At 42.6% G+C, this 14596-nt stretch overlaps 2 protein-coding genes and 1 long non-coding RNA gene across 3 annotated transcripts in view; 2 read left to right on the top strand and 1 right to left on the bottom strand.

Moving 5' to 3' along the window:
* Positions 1-296: 296 nt before the first annotated feature.
* The window catches only part of sema4gb (sema domain, immunoglobulin domain (Ig), transmembrane domain (TM) and short cytoplasmic domain, (semaphorin) 4Gb), a 56096-nt gene continuing 41796 nt past the window's right edge, over positions 297-14596 (bottom strand). The window contains exon 16 of the mRNA XM_030078580.1: positions 297-693. The gene's annotated coding sequence lies outside the window, so the exon portion shown is untranslated. The remainder of the gene's footprint in view (positions 694-14596) is intronic.
* On the top strand, positions 9764-11509 carry LOC115378171 (uncharacterized). Its single transcript, XM_030078353.1, has 7 exons — positions 9764-9866; positions 9985-10088; positions 10174-10446; positions 10600-10693; positions 10838-10881; positions 10992-11213; positions 11345-11509. Exons 1-7 carry the CDS (start codon positions 9764-9766, stop codon positions 11507-11509), a joined length of 1005 nt encoding a protein of 334 aa, XP_029934213.1.
* Positions 12300-13279, top strand: LOC115378375 (uncharacterized). Its single transcript, XR_003930114.1, has 3 exons — positions 12300-12380; positions 12472-12540; positions 12891-13279. It is a non-coding gene; the product is annotated as an uncharacterized LOC115378375 (long non-coding RNA).

Genomic DNA, 14596 nt, shown 5'->3' with positions numbered 1-14596 from the left:
ATTATTTCCCCAGCTCAAGTGAATGCAACGTGTTTTTTTTTTTTGTTTTTTTTTTTATCTGCACAAAAGACAGCAGCAATGAACGTAAATAAATATAACACAGGGGATCCAATATAAATAGGCAGTTTCCATCAACAGCTCAGGCTTCTTAACTATATTACATGAAGCATTGATGTCATTGCAGCCAGTAAAATACTGAATAAACCACACAGACGAGCTCATTATCTACATATAAAATAATAACACAATATAGAACCAAGTTTATGCAAAGTGTAGTTGTTTACAAGGGTATGTTACAAGTTTTTTTTTTTTTTAACAAAGTACTCAGGTAAGAATAGTGCAAATCGTGAGCTTTCTTCAGTCTCTTTGGCCAACTCCTGGAGTTTATCTACACAAACTATGTCTTGCATAAGAGCAAACCAGTGTGTGAGCAGTGCTGTGTGACTTGCAAAAAACAAGTGCTTCACCATGGGTTTGTGTACAGAAATAAGATGAGGGTGGGGCTTGTAGCCAACATGTTCGCCGTCTTACTCAAAGTCCAGAGTTCAACACACGTAACGGCGCCCAGTTTCAACGTCCATTGTAAACAGATTGTCCTTCAGTGAGAATGAAGCAGCAGCAGTAGTCACAGCTTTCACCATGTTAATATTTGTCCACAAAGGTTTCATCCACTTGATCTGGGCCCCTCCATCTCTGTGCAAGGAGAGCAAACAAAAACACATGAGCTCAGCTGACATGGCAATCATTTTGCATAAAAGTTGCTTTAAACATTATAATGTAAGATACATAATGCAGTGGAACAAATTTGTTACAACTGACTTACTGTAAATCAGTGTTCAGAATAGATTTATGAATCACACCTATAAAACTGCCAATCCAACATTGTTTGTCATCATCTTTGGAGAGCTTTGCTCATCATGATTGCCAATTTTGGAAGAGCTTTTTGAGCATCCCAAAAACAAAATAATTCAGGGAAATTGTGATTTCAATTTAATTTAAAACTCAGAGTGAAAGAGTTTGTTGTCATTTTAATTCATTTTCAGAACAGTTTCACGAATCACACCTACAAAAATATGGTGAAGCAGATTGCTTGATCTTCATCAGAAAACCTTTCTTCACGAATGTCAATTCTGATAGACATTTTGGTGCATTACAAAACAAACTAATGCAGGGACATTGTGACTTAAATGAAACGTACACTGTCTGGCTCCTGGAGGAAACAGCATGCGTAATGAAACTGCTCTGACAGAGCATGACTATATTCATCAGCTTGAGATGTGAGCATAGTATTTAGCATTACTGTCACTGTCATGCTGAAACAGTGGGGGAAACCCTGCTGTTTTTCCAGGCCTTTCACAAACACAAGGTCAAGGGCTCTTTGAAAGCTAGCTCTAATTGATTAGGGGCCATCACGGCCGTTTGTACACTCAGCAGGGTCCTTGAGAGGGACTGAGAACGTGGAGAGGAGAGAGTAATAGATGATACGCTTGTGCAGAGGTGATGGAAGAGAGAAATGGGAGAGGGAGGAACGAGAGGGACAGAATGAAGGTGAGGATTACAGGGAGTGAGGGAAAGGGAAAGAGGTCAAAAGGGATGAAAAGGGAGGGGAGAAGGAAAGGAGAGAAGCAGGAAGTGCAGAGTAACTCCTGCCAGCCTCCCCTGTTGTATCATCATCATGCCCACATGGCTACCAGGACACACACAGGACACACAGGTCAAATGTTTTCTGTGTGGTTCTACCTCCTCAGGCCACAGATAAACAGATAGCAGTTAGTGGAATTAGTGTGGACACAGAGCCCACCACAGCTAAGCCAAATAGCAGTGTTACTGTCAGCAACGCTCTGACAGATACACGGCTCGCCCGCTGCGAGGGCTGCTGCTGCACTGCTGCTACAAGAGCTGACTCAACAATTTAGCAGGAAGACAAATCTTTATTTACCACTGGCCGTGACGGGTTTACAAACTTCCAGGAGATACAGCATGGTCAGGTTCCTCAAAGTTGTGCATTCACTATTTAATTATAGCTCTGGTTGCCTTGCCAAGACAAATTTGTGTGCATTCAGCCTGCAGGTCATGTTGCATTAGCATTGCACTGATGTCAGGTAAACACTAATGGTTCATTGTGGGTTGGGTAAGCGTGACGCAGGTTTTGCAGTGTGAAGGTCCTGTGCCCTGGTTTGGACAGTTGCCAGCAGCCTCTCACAGCAAAGGACACCCAGCATAGCATAAACAGAAACCTGGGACTGGACCAACGTCTGTCTAAGTCATTTAGTCTCATACTCAGTGTCAGAATTTTGGGAAGAAGTGAAATAATCTGTCAGCCACACTTGTTTGCAATGCTAATCAGCTTGTTTCCGGATTTGTTTTTCCTAAATCAAGTGTCCTTGTCTGGATTGTGGGATTTTTCTTCCTCGTTTCAACATATTCATAATTGTTCCCTGAAACTGCACTGGAAACAACTGGAATTATCTCATCCCACTATCTCATCTCGAAAAATAAGATTTTAACACTAAATATAAGAATAAATTAAAGCTGCAAGCAGCGTTGGTCGGCCCTCGCACCGGTGCCGGTCCGCCACGATGTTTGTGTCATTGAAGTGCAGACAATTTATCCATGTTTCCCATTTGTAAGGGTATTTTTCTGTGCTTTCAGTTGGAAAGAGTTTTGGGCTTTTATTTTGAAAGGCCCAGGACATCCTAGTGTGTGAGTGACATGAGTACTGCGCTAATACATGAGCAACTGTGTCATAATCAGACCAAAATGCAGGCAGACAGAGAAATCCACATTCAATCCAATGGAGAAATCCATAAAAACCCACACCCGTTTGAAGTAACGCCGCTCGGACATAGTTTGAGTTACAGACGTTTTTCAGGGTTTAAACGAGTCACAAGACTTGGATCTATAAATCTTGTATTTACATGATTTTGCTATCTTTTACCATTTTTGAGCTATGACAATTTAAGTTTGAGTGTGCTTTCTGCTCCCTCTGGGAGCTTATAATGGGTATGTATAGGGGAATGTGCAAGCAGCTAGAGTGAGTCACATGATCAGGCAGAGTGCAGAACAGAACACACCAGTGTCAAAAAGGGTAAAAAAGTCTGCACAGCAGCCACAAACTTGTTCAAATCTACACCAAAATATCATATTTTTGTAGGAATTTTTGTCCTCTTTCCATCGGCGTAGGTTTGAAAGCTGTCAGTATTTTACTTTAGACAGCAGGGGCCTAATTAGTGCCAAGTGTCTGCCTCTTCACACCAGAGTCCATGGTAAAAAAAGAGGTAGAGGAAGTATCCACAGACAGGCATAATGTAATATATAATAATAATAATAAAATAGAGTATAATAACTATAATATAATATCATATAATATATATTATTAACAATATTATTATCAATTATTATTAACAAAATAATAGTTACTAAATAATAATTATTATTACTTTTTTTTTTTAAATTACAATTACATTATGTAGTAGGTATTTACATGACCAGTGCTATGGTAATCCATCTTGTTTTGATTTGAAAAAGAGATCGGGAGGGGCGCAGGGGGGGCTGCGTATAAAAGCCGCCTGCGTCTGTGTCCCTCCCCCCCACTTCTTCTCACAGACTAAGAGGTAAGACCTGTTTTCATCTCTGTTAGCTTAACGTTAGCCTATTGTTTGAACTCTGTGCTAATATGAGGCTATGGTTGATGATAACACAGGTAATTTAAATGTTATATTTCAGAGAGTGATTGTGTACTTTGCATTGTGCTGTTTGCTTGTGCTTTTGGTGAGTTTTGATGGAGGGGCCGTCGAGCTTTACATGCAAAGCTAACCTGTATTTGATAATCTCAACTCCTGAGGTACAAGTGATTGACTTGAAACATTTATTAGGACATAGACAAGGCATTACCATCGACGTGAGATGAATTTTAAAGTTTATTGATGGTATTTGGTCGATTGGATTAGCGCGCTAAGCTAGCGCTAGCTAGCGCTAGCTTAGCGCGCTAACCTAGGCCTGAGGCCTACTGGCGTTTATCTTTACATGTAAAGCTAACTTTTATTTGATAATCTTAACTTCTGAGATACAAGTGGTTGACTTCAAACATTTATTAAGAAATAGAAAAGGCATTACCATCGACGTGAGATGAATTTTAAAGTGTTTAGATGGCATTTGGTCGATTGGATTAGCGCGCTAAGCTAGCGCTAGCTAGCGCTAGCTTAGCGCGCTAACCTAGGCCTGAGGCCTACTGGCGTTTAGCTTTACATGTAAAGCTAACTTTTATTTGATAATCTTAACTTCTGAGATACAAGTGGTTGGCTTGAAACATTTATTAAGTTGTAGAAAAGGCATTACCATCGACGTGTGATGAATTTTAAAGTGTTTTGATGGTGTTTAGTCGAGTAGATTAGGTTTTATTTGAATGGAACGCTAGCCTTGCTAGCCCGCTAGCTTAGCTGAGAGACATTGTGTCGGCCATTTTGTGCCCATATAAAGAAAAGCTGTGTCATAGGCCTAGCTCTGTGTAGCTTAGCTGAGACATTGTGTCGGCCATTTTGTGCCCATATAAAGAAAAGCTGTGTCATAGGCCTAGCTCTGTGTAGCTTAGCTGAGAGACATTGTGTCGGCCATTTTGTGCCCATATAAAGAAAAGCTGTGTCATAGGCCTAGCTCTGTGTAGCTTAGCTGGGAGACATTGTGTCGGCCATTTTGTGTGCATATAAAGAAAAGCTGTGTCTTAGGCCTAGTTGTGCTAGTGTGTGGTTCCATAAGATTTTGAGAGGCAAACTTTTTCTTGCTGTGACAAAGGAAAATTATTTCACTTGTTATTTCACTTCACTTGTGGGTTTTTTTTTTTTTTTTTTTTAGTTACAAGGTTTTATTTGCATGGAACTGAGTTTGTGATATATGTTGTTGAGCTGAGTGTGTGTGGCTTGTGTGCATTCAATGAGCAGATATAGGCAAAGCTGTGCTAGTGTTTGGTTTGAGAGGAAAACTTACTCTTGTGTGGAAAAGGAAAATTATTGGACTTGATGATGAATAATTGCATTTTGTGTGTGTGTGTGTATTTTGATAAGGTTTTATTTGCATGGAACTGAGTTTGTGATATGTGCTTGAGCTGAGTGTGTGTGGCTTTGTGACAGAGCTATATCTGCTCTTTGAATGTACACCAGTCATAGCTTTGCTAGTGTGTGTGTGTGTGTGTGTGTGTGTGTGTGTGTGTGTGTGTGTGTGTGTGTGTGTGGTTCAACCAGATTTTGAGATGAAAACTTTCTCTTGCTGTGTGAAAAAGGAAAATTATTGGACTTGATGATGAAAACTGCTATGTGTGTTTTTTGTAGTTTGCTATCATGTTTTATTTGCATGAAACTAAGCTTATGATGTATGTCACTGAGTGTGTGTGGCTTTTGTGTGCATTCAAAGAGCAGGTGTTGTGTCATATGCAAAGCTGTGCTAGTGTTTGGTTTGAGAGGAAAACTTTCTCTTGCTTTGTGAAGAGGGAAAATTATTGGACTTGATGATGAGTTGTTGCAGGTGTGTGTGCTTTTTAGTAGTTTGATATCAGGTTTTATTTGCATGGAACTGAGTTTGTGATATATGTTGTTGAGCTGAGTGTGTGTGGCTTTGTGACAGAGCTATATCTGCTCTTTGAATGTACACCAGTCATAGCTTTGCTAGTGTGTGTGTGTGTGTGTGTGTGTGTGTGTGTGTGTGGTTCAACCAGATTTTGAGATGAAAACTTTCTCTTGCTGTGACAAATGAAAATTATTTGACTTGATGCATGTGTGTGTTTGTGTGTGTGTGTGTGTCCTTTTTTGTATTTTGATATAAGGTTTTATTTGCATGGAACTGAGTTTGTGAGATGTTGTTGAGCTGAGTGTGTGTGGCCTGTGTGTGTGTGTGTGTGTGTGTATTCAAAGAGCAGGTGTAGCTGAGAGACATTGTGTCGGCCATTTTGTGCCCATATAAAGAAAAGCTGTGTCATAGGCCTAGCTCTGTGTAGCTTAGCTGAGAGACATTGTGTCGGCCATTTTATGCCCATATAAAGAAAAGCTGTGTCATAGGCCTAGCTCTGTGTAGCTTAGCTGAGAGACATTGTGTCGGCCATTTTGTGCCTATATAAAGAAAAGCTGTGTCATAGGCCTAGTTGTGCTAGTGTGTGGTTCCATAAGATTTTGAGAGGCAAACTTTTTCTTGCTGTGACAAATGAAAACTATTTCACTTGTGTGTGTGTGTTTTTTTTTTTTTTTTTTTTTTTGTAGTTATAAGGTTTTATTTGCATGGAGCTGAGTTTGTGATATATGTTGTTGAGCTGTGTGTGTGTGTGGCTTGTGTGCATTCAAAGAGCAGATATAGGCAAAGCTGTGCTAGTGTTTGGTTTGAGAGGAAAACTTATTCTTGTTGTGTGGAAAAGGAAAATTATTGGACTTGATGAATAATTGCATTTTTTGTGTGTGTGTGTGTGTGTGTGTGTGTATTTTGATATAAGGTTTTATTTGCATGGAACTGAGTTTGTGATATGTACTTGAGCTGAGTGTGTGTGGCTTTTTTATAGAGCTATATCTGCTCTTTGAATGTACACCAGTCATAGCTTTGCGTGTGTGTGTGTGTGTGTGTGTGTGTGTGTGGTTCAACCAGATTTTGAGATGAAAACTTTCTCTTGCTGTGTGAAAAAGGGAAATTATTGGACTTGATGATGAAAACTGCTATGTGTGTGTGTTTTCTGTAGTTTGCTATCATGTTTTATTTGCATGAAACTAAGCTTATGATGTATGTCGCTGAGTGTGTGTGGCTTTTGTGTGCATTCAAAGAGCAGGTGTTGCTGTGTCATATGCAAAGCTGTGCTAGTGTTTGGTTTGAGAGGAAAACCTGTTCTTGTTGTGTGTTAAAGGAAAATTATTGGACTTGATAATGAGTTGTTGCATGTGTGTGTGCTTTTTAGTAGTTTTAAATCAGGTTTTATTTGCATGGAGCTGAGTTTGTGATATGTACTTGAGCTGAGTGTGTGTGGCTTTGTGACAGAGCTATATCTGCTCTTTGAATGTACACCAGTCATAGCTCTGCTAGTGTGTGTGTGTATGTGTGTGTGTCTGTGTGTGTGTTTGTAGTTACAAGGTTTTATTTGCATAGAAGTGATTTTGTGATATGATGTTGAGCTGAGTGTGTGTGTGGCTTTTGTGTGCATTCAAAGAGCAGGTGTTGCTGTGTCATAGGCAAAGCTGTGCTAGTGTTTGGTTTGAGATGAAAACTTTCTCTTGCTGTGTGAAGAGGGAAAATTATTGGACTTGATGATGAAAACTGCTATGTGTGTTTTTTGTAGTTTGCTATCATGTTTTATTTGCATGGAACTGAGTTTGTAATATGTACTTGAGCTGAGTGTGTGTGGCTTTGTGACAGAGCTATATCTGCTCTTTGAATGTACACCAGTCATAGCTCTGCTAGTGTGTGTGTGTGTGTGTGTGGTTCAACCAGATTTTGAGATGAAAACTTTCTCTTGCTGTGACAAATGAAAATTATTTGACTTGGTGTGTGTGTGTTTGTGTGTGTGTGTGTGTGTGTGTGTTCTTTTTTTGTAGTTTGATATAAGGTTTTATTTGCATTGAACTGAGTTTGTGATATATGTTGTTGAGCTGAGAGTGTGTGGCCTGTGTGTGTGTGTGTGTGTGTGTGTGTGTGTGTGTGTGTGTTCAAAGAGCAGGTGTAGCTGAGAGACATTGTGTCAGCCATTTTGTGTTCATATAAAGAAAAGCTGTGTCATAGGCCTAGCTCTGTGTAGCTTAGCTGAGAGACATTGTGTCGGCCATTTTGTGCCCATATAAAGAAAAGCTGTGTCATAGGCCTAGCTCTGTGTAGCTTAGCTGAGAGACATTGTGTCGGCCATTTTGTGCCCATATAAAGAAAAGTTGTGTCATAGGCCTAGTTGTGCTAGTGTGTGGTTCCATAAGATTTTGAGAGGCAATCTTTTTCTTGCTGTGACAAAGGAAAACTATTTCACTTACGTGTGTGTGTGTGTGTGTGTGTGTGTGTGTGTGTGTGTGTGTGTGTTTTGTAGTTATAAGGTTTTATTTGCATGGAACTGAGTTTGTGATATATGTTGTTGAGCTGAGTGTGTGTGGCTTGTGTGTGCAGTCAAAGAGCAGATATAGGCAAAGCTGTGCTAGTGTTTGGTTTGAGAGGAAAACTTTCTCTTGCTGTGTGAAGAGGGAAAATTATTGGACTTGATGAATAATTGCATTTTTTTTGTGTGTGCGTATTTTGATATCAGGTTTTATTTGCATAGAGCTGAGTTTGTAATATGTACTTGAGCTGAGTGTGTGTGGCTTTGTGACAGAGCTATATCTACTCTTTGCATGTACACCAGTCATAGCTTTGCTAGTGTGTGTGTGTGTGTGTGTGTGTGTTTGTGTGTGTTTCTTTTTTTGTAGTTTGATATCAGGTTTTATTTGCATGGAACTGAGTTTGTTATATATGTTGTTGAGCTGAGTGTGTGTGGATTGTGTGCATTCAAAAAGCAGGTGTAGAGTGTCTTAGTTTGGCTGGTGTGTGGTGTAATAACATTTTGAGAGGAAGAATTTTTTGCTGTGTGAAAAAGGAAAGTTATTTGTTTTGATGATGAATAGTTGCATGTTTTTTTTTTGTGTAGGTTTATATCAGGTTTTATTTGCATGGAAGTGTTTGATGTAATTCAGTTCAGTGTGTGTGGCTTTTGTGTGCATTCAAAGAGCTAATAGTTGTGTCATAGGCATAGCTGTGTTAGTGGTTGGTCCAATATGATTGTAAGAGAAGGTCTTCCTTGTGTGACAAAGGGACATTATTTGATTCAATATTGATAACTGTAATAGTTTTTTTTTTTTTTTTTTTTTTTTTTTCATGCGGGTGTGTGTCCTTTGCTGTGTGCATGAACCGTGGTTTGATGTATTTAGTTGGTTGTGTCTGTGTCCCCCGGCATGGCTAAGCTGTGAGATGTTGTGTCAGCCACTTTCTGTGTAATGAGGAAGCAAATAATGTAATTAGGATGCCAGTTTGCTGGTTTATTATGATTTTGAGAGGAAAAGGTTTTCTTAAGATGTGTCTCTGTTTTGAGCAGCACAGTCGTGTTGTTGGCCATTTTTTTTCGATTACTTGAACACAATGTGGATGCTGGTTTGTGTCTTAACCATGTTGTAGAGAGAAAGACCTTATTTAAAATTAAAACCTAAAAATTTCCTACAGCTAAGTGTATTCAGGATGCTTTCAGTAACTTTCTGTTCAATTAAATGTGTTGTTTTTTTCTATTAGACAAGTAATGTTTAAATCAAACATGGTTTGTTTAATTTACAGATATTGATATCGATTGGCTGTGAGATCTGGTGTTGTCTTTGCTTTGGCTGCTATTGAGAGCGACTGACCTGCGTTTGACCTGCGATTGACCTGCGATTGACCGGCGAGCTACCTGCACCTACATCTGTGATCGTCTGATCCAGAACCACTTAACACAGATACATTTATTCCATTTAAAAACACACATAACTAATTGTTAATCAACACACATATTTGGACTCCTTCAACACACAGACACATACAGACACACACAGACACACACACACACACACACACCCACACACACACTCTGCCAAGGTAAGTTGAAACGTTTGTGTATTTGAAGGCTGACCTTGTCTGGGAAAGCATTGTTTGTGAGTATGATTGGCACAGATTCACTTGAATTTTTAAAGTTTCTTTGAACTTTGGAGGAAATTTTATTTTATTTTTTTTTGTTTGTTTGTTTGTTTTTCATTCCTAGATGCCCCGTGCCAAGTCCCACCGGCGGGCCCAGGCCCTGAAGCAGAGGATGGCGCAGCCGCTGCCATGGATCCCCCAGCCGCCTGTCCCCGAGTTCGTTGCTCGTAAGTATCAAACAGTTTGTTTATTTTTTTTTTAATGTTTAACTGATGCATTTTGAATGTTGTGTGAAGAAGTACGAATTTTGTGTCATCATACTTAACTTTGTTGTCAACTACACAGGGCGCGGTACAGGGTACCGCCATCGCGTGCGGAGATGGCCGACTTCGAAGCTGACCCAGCGCAGCTTCAAGTTGGTCACTCCTGCCCAGAAGCCGGACCAGAAGGTATTAGTTTTTCTTTTTCAGAAACACAGTGCTTGTCGTAAGAAGTCGGTGTCTATGTTCTAAAGCCGTGTCTCTGTCGTTGCAGATGGTGTTCGTCGTGGGAGACTCCCACCTGCGGGCCCTGGTGGATGGGATCGTCGCGATGCCGGAGGTACCTCTGTGTTTTTCTTTTCTCTCTGTTCCAGGTGCGCATGCAGCAGAGCTGAGGACGGAGGTGTCCCACGCCGCTCTCCCCTGGACCCCGGACGTGGTGTGTGTGCTCGCCCCGAGCAACAACCTGACAGCCAGCAGGAACATCGGAGAGGCGTCGCTGGACTTCGGTGCTCTCCTGGCTACAGTCTGCAACCGCTGGGCGAAGGTGTGTTTAATTTGCAGTTGGCAGTATTTGTTTTGTCCTGTGCTGTCACAGTAAGCGTGTGTTTTCACATGTGCTTTTTTAGAAACCTAAATGTGATTCTAAACGTGATTTTTTTGTGTGTGTGTGTGTGTGTGTGTGTGTGTGTGTGTGTAGGTGTTCGTGCTGGATTTCCCTCCACGCCTGAACATCGAGCCTGGCCTGCAGGAGCTGTTCCGCCAGGAGTTCCACCGTGTCGCAGCACGCATGGGTACGTCTTAGTTTTGGTCATCAGTTTGATTATAACTGACGTATCGTGAACTTAACCTCATATGTTTTACATGAGTGTATTTATTACCAGAATGTATGATGTTTCTCACTTTTGCGGCAGGTCTCCCATACGTGTCTGTGGCAGAGCACCTCCCGATGGATCGTTTGGAGCTGTGGAGCCGTGACGGTGTAAGTACAGCATACTTTGTTGTTGTGACATGACACATGGAGGAGTTGAAGGTTTCCATTTTCGATACACAAGCTGAGCGCAATGTGTTCTGCGTTTCACTGTTTTCCAGGTGCACCTCAGCGACAGCGATGGAACGCCGATCCTCGTCCAGGCCCTGTGGGACGCCGCGGTCCGCCAGCTGACTCCTCCTCCTCCTCCTCCTCCTCCTTCGGTGCCCCCCCGGACATCGCCTCGTGCCAGGGTCTCCCCCGTGCTGGTCGTGACGGGACACAGCCCCGCGGCTCGTCACCGCAACCCACTGGAGTGGACCGTCGTCGGACAGGAGGGCAAGGTAATGTGTTTGAGTCATTTTCTGGCTGTACATTTGTGCATCTTTTCTGGTTTTACGCCTTTATTTTGTGTGTGTGTGTGTGTGTGTGTGTTTTTAATGGTGACAAATTTTTTTTTGTTGTGGTTTTTAAGATTCGAGCATCTCCGGTGCAAGAGTCTGTCCTCCCGTCCAACCCCGTGTGGTTCAGCGGCGACATCCTGGAGGCCATGGAGAGGGTTTCGCCATCCTCGGACTGCAGCGTCACTTCCCTTCTGCCAGCTGGCCAGGTAAAGTGCCTGATAATTACATTTATATAGTATGAAGTAATCCATATTAGTTCTGACTTTAAGGTGTTTCTGTTAAGTTATAAAATGTTAAATGGGTTTGCCTCTGATGTTTCCCCTTGTCTCTGTGTGAGTGTGTGTGTGAATGGTTGTGAGTTTTTCTGAGTGCGTGCTGTGTCTTTTTGAGCCAGGTCATCATGCTGCTGGTGGTTGTGTGGCTCAGGTCCCAGGCTGCTCCAGTGCATGTGGCTCCCCTCGGCATCCGCATTCCTCATCTACCAACTGTTTTTACATTTTTTTCCTTTATATTATACATACAGATCTTTTGTTGTTGTTTTTTTCTGTGCTTGCAACATCCATTGCAGGTGTGTATGTCCTGGACAAAATTGAATTGAAGACTGCATTTAACAAGGTTTGTTTTCCTTCTTTTAGACTTCCCGTGTGAGGCGTTCGCCGAAAGGTGTTGCCACAAGGCGTAGAGGAGGAAAGCGGCAGGTTGGTATCATATTTAGTATGTGAAATATGTGGATTGTTTTTGCCATATTTTGATAACACATGCAGAACCCGAATGAATGAGTGCATTATTGAAATGAGTCTTTTGTCTTCCCCTATCTTTTTTAGGTGCCGGCAACACCTTCACCTGCCCGTGGGACCGTGCCTGCCTCCGGGCCCAGACCAGCGGTGCAGCAGGTTTGTCTTTGTTTAAATATAATATGCGAGTTATCGTTTTGAGAGGTTGCAGGGAAATGGTTCTCCTGTGATTTAGTGAGACCTTGTTTGATTTTTTTTTTTTTTTTTTGTCTTGTGTCAGGTGGAGGCGACAGCCCAGGAGTCGTCCAGCGTGGTGCCAGGGGTGGTCGTCGTCCGGGAGGAGGTTGCCGCAGCGTGCCCGGCCGTCCCGGAGGTGCAGCAGAGTACTTTTTATAAAGTGCAGAACCCGAGTGAATGAGGGCATTATGTAAATGAGGCTTTTTTTTCTTCCCCATCTTTTTTAGGTGCCGGCAAGACCTTCACCAGCCCGTGGGACCGTGTCCGCCTCCGGGCCCAGACCAGCGGTGCAACAGGTTTGTCTTTGTTTAAATATAATATGTGAGTTAGCATTGAGAGGTAGCAGGAAAATGGTTCTCCTTTTTTCATATTTGTCTGTTGTGTACATTCTGTTTTATCTAGTTATTCTCAATTGCACTCAGTATTATTTATACTGTTTAGTCTGTTGTTTACATTCTGTTTTATCTAGTTACTCTCAATTGCACTCATTATTATTTAGCTCTTGTTTTTTAGCACTAGTTATATAGATTATATTTAATTTTTAAACGGTCCCACAATTCCATCTCTGCTGTAATCCGGAAGCCAAGCAACGTTTCGTTGCCAAAATCTCACTGCTGTGTTTTTTTTTTTTTTTTTTTTTAATCAGGTGGAGGCGACAGCTCAGGAGTCGGCCAGCGAGGTGCCGGGGGTGGTCGTCGGTCGGGAGGAGGTCGCCGCAGCGGGCCCTGCTGTCCCAGAGGAGCGACAGAAGATCATCAAAGCTAAGGCTGTTTTTGTTCCTTCTGTTTGTGTTAGTGATGTTCAGTCAGAGTCTAGCGCTAATGCTGTGGCAACAGGGTCTAACATAGATAGCAGCAGGATTAGGCTAGCTAAAGTTGTGCGCGGGTCGTTTCATCAGGGAAATGCCCGATTTGTGTATGGTGGAGTCCAGTGTATGGCTATAGCTTTGGTCAGCTTAGCCAAACACACGGTGAGGAGCGCGTTCTCGTGGGACAGGCTGGATCTGGATCGCGCGTTGGTTGAAGGTGATGAGTTGTACACGAGTCTGCGTGACCTCAACATCTTCAGCCATGTGTCTAATCTGCTGTCTGTGCCAGATTTGCCACAACAGCTGGAATTAGACGGACAGTTGTTTAGGTTTGGTTTTGGTGACACAGTGTTAGGCGAAGTAGGCGTGACCGAAGGTGAATACATCGATTTCGGTGTATTCATCAGCTTGCGTAATGGACTGGAGAGAATCTTCAGTCAATACACCACATGTCTTTTGACAATGTGTGGAAACACCACTGCCATCGTGCGTGAGGGTGGACGGTTCGCTGTGGTCGACAGTCACTCACGCAGTAACACTGGCTTGTTGCACCACAATGGTACAAGCGTGGTTCTGCATTTCGCGTGTCTCGACGACCTGCACCACTACATCTGTCGTTTGGCCGACAGTCTCAGTTCAAGGCAGAAGCTCTTTGAGCTGTGTGGTGTTACGGTCAGCACAGGTGTAAGCCCAGCGCGGTCTGGTGTGTCTGTGGAGAGTCTCATCACTGGGATGAGCGCTGCTCCAGCACCAGAGTCTAGTGTGCTCACTGAGGCTGGGAGAAAAAGTGAGGTGTCTGCAGGCGTTTGTGTGCCTGAGTGTGGTGTCAGCATTGCCGCAAGTCCGGCACTGTCTGGCATTTCTGTTTTTAGTTTCTCCAGCGAGGTGAGCAGCGGTTCAGCAGCAGAACCAACGGTGACCGATGGCAGAAAGCGTGTCATTTCTTCCGGCACTTGTATGTCGAAGAAATCCAAGAGTTTCGATGTCCGAGAGGTCAATTTGGACGTCGAATTTGTTAGCGAGGTGAGAAGCGAAGAGCTGGTCTTCCATCCCCTCGGCTTAGATGTTTGTCGTGCTTTATGCACAAAGTTGAACGTCGATTGCGTGAAAGTTGTTAGTCCGGTAGCCACAGAGGAGGGGTTGTTAGGTGTTCCTTGTAGCAAAGAGAGGATTGTTGCCGATGGGAACTGCTTCTTCAGAGCCATCTCTCAGGCTGTGAGTGGTTCTCAGAAGCACCATCGTAGGATTAGGTTAGTTGTCTGTAAAGAGTTAGAAAGGAACACTGATAGATATCAGAGTTTTTTGAGGACTGAGTACTCCTCTGTGTTAGAGTATATTCAGCAGTCCAGGATGAGGCGTGTCGGCAGTTGGGCCACAGAGGTGGAAATTCAGGCGACGGCCGACTGGTTAGGTGTTAGTGTGTTTACGTTCCATGACGGACGTTGGATAAAGTATAGCTGTAGTAGTAAGCATTTGTCAGCGGAGTGTATTTACATAGACAATGCCATGGGACGGCATTTTGAGAATGTTGTTTGCGTGTGTAA

Source organism: Myripristis murdjan, chromosome 19 (assembly GCF_902150065.1).
Source record: "Myripristis murdjan chromosome 19, fMyrMur1.1, whole genome shotgun sequence".
Classification (NCBI taxonomy): domain Eukaryota; kingdom Metazoa; phylum Chordata; class Actinopteri; order Holocentriformes; family Holocentridae; genus Myripristis; species Myripristis murdjan.
The sequence above is the reverse complement of the archived record's forward strand: the minus strand, read 5'-3'. Positions and strand labels throughout refer to the sequence as shown.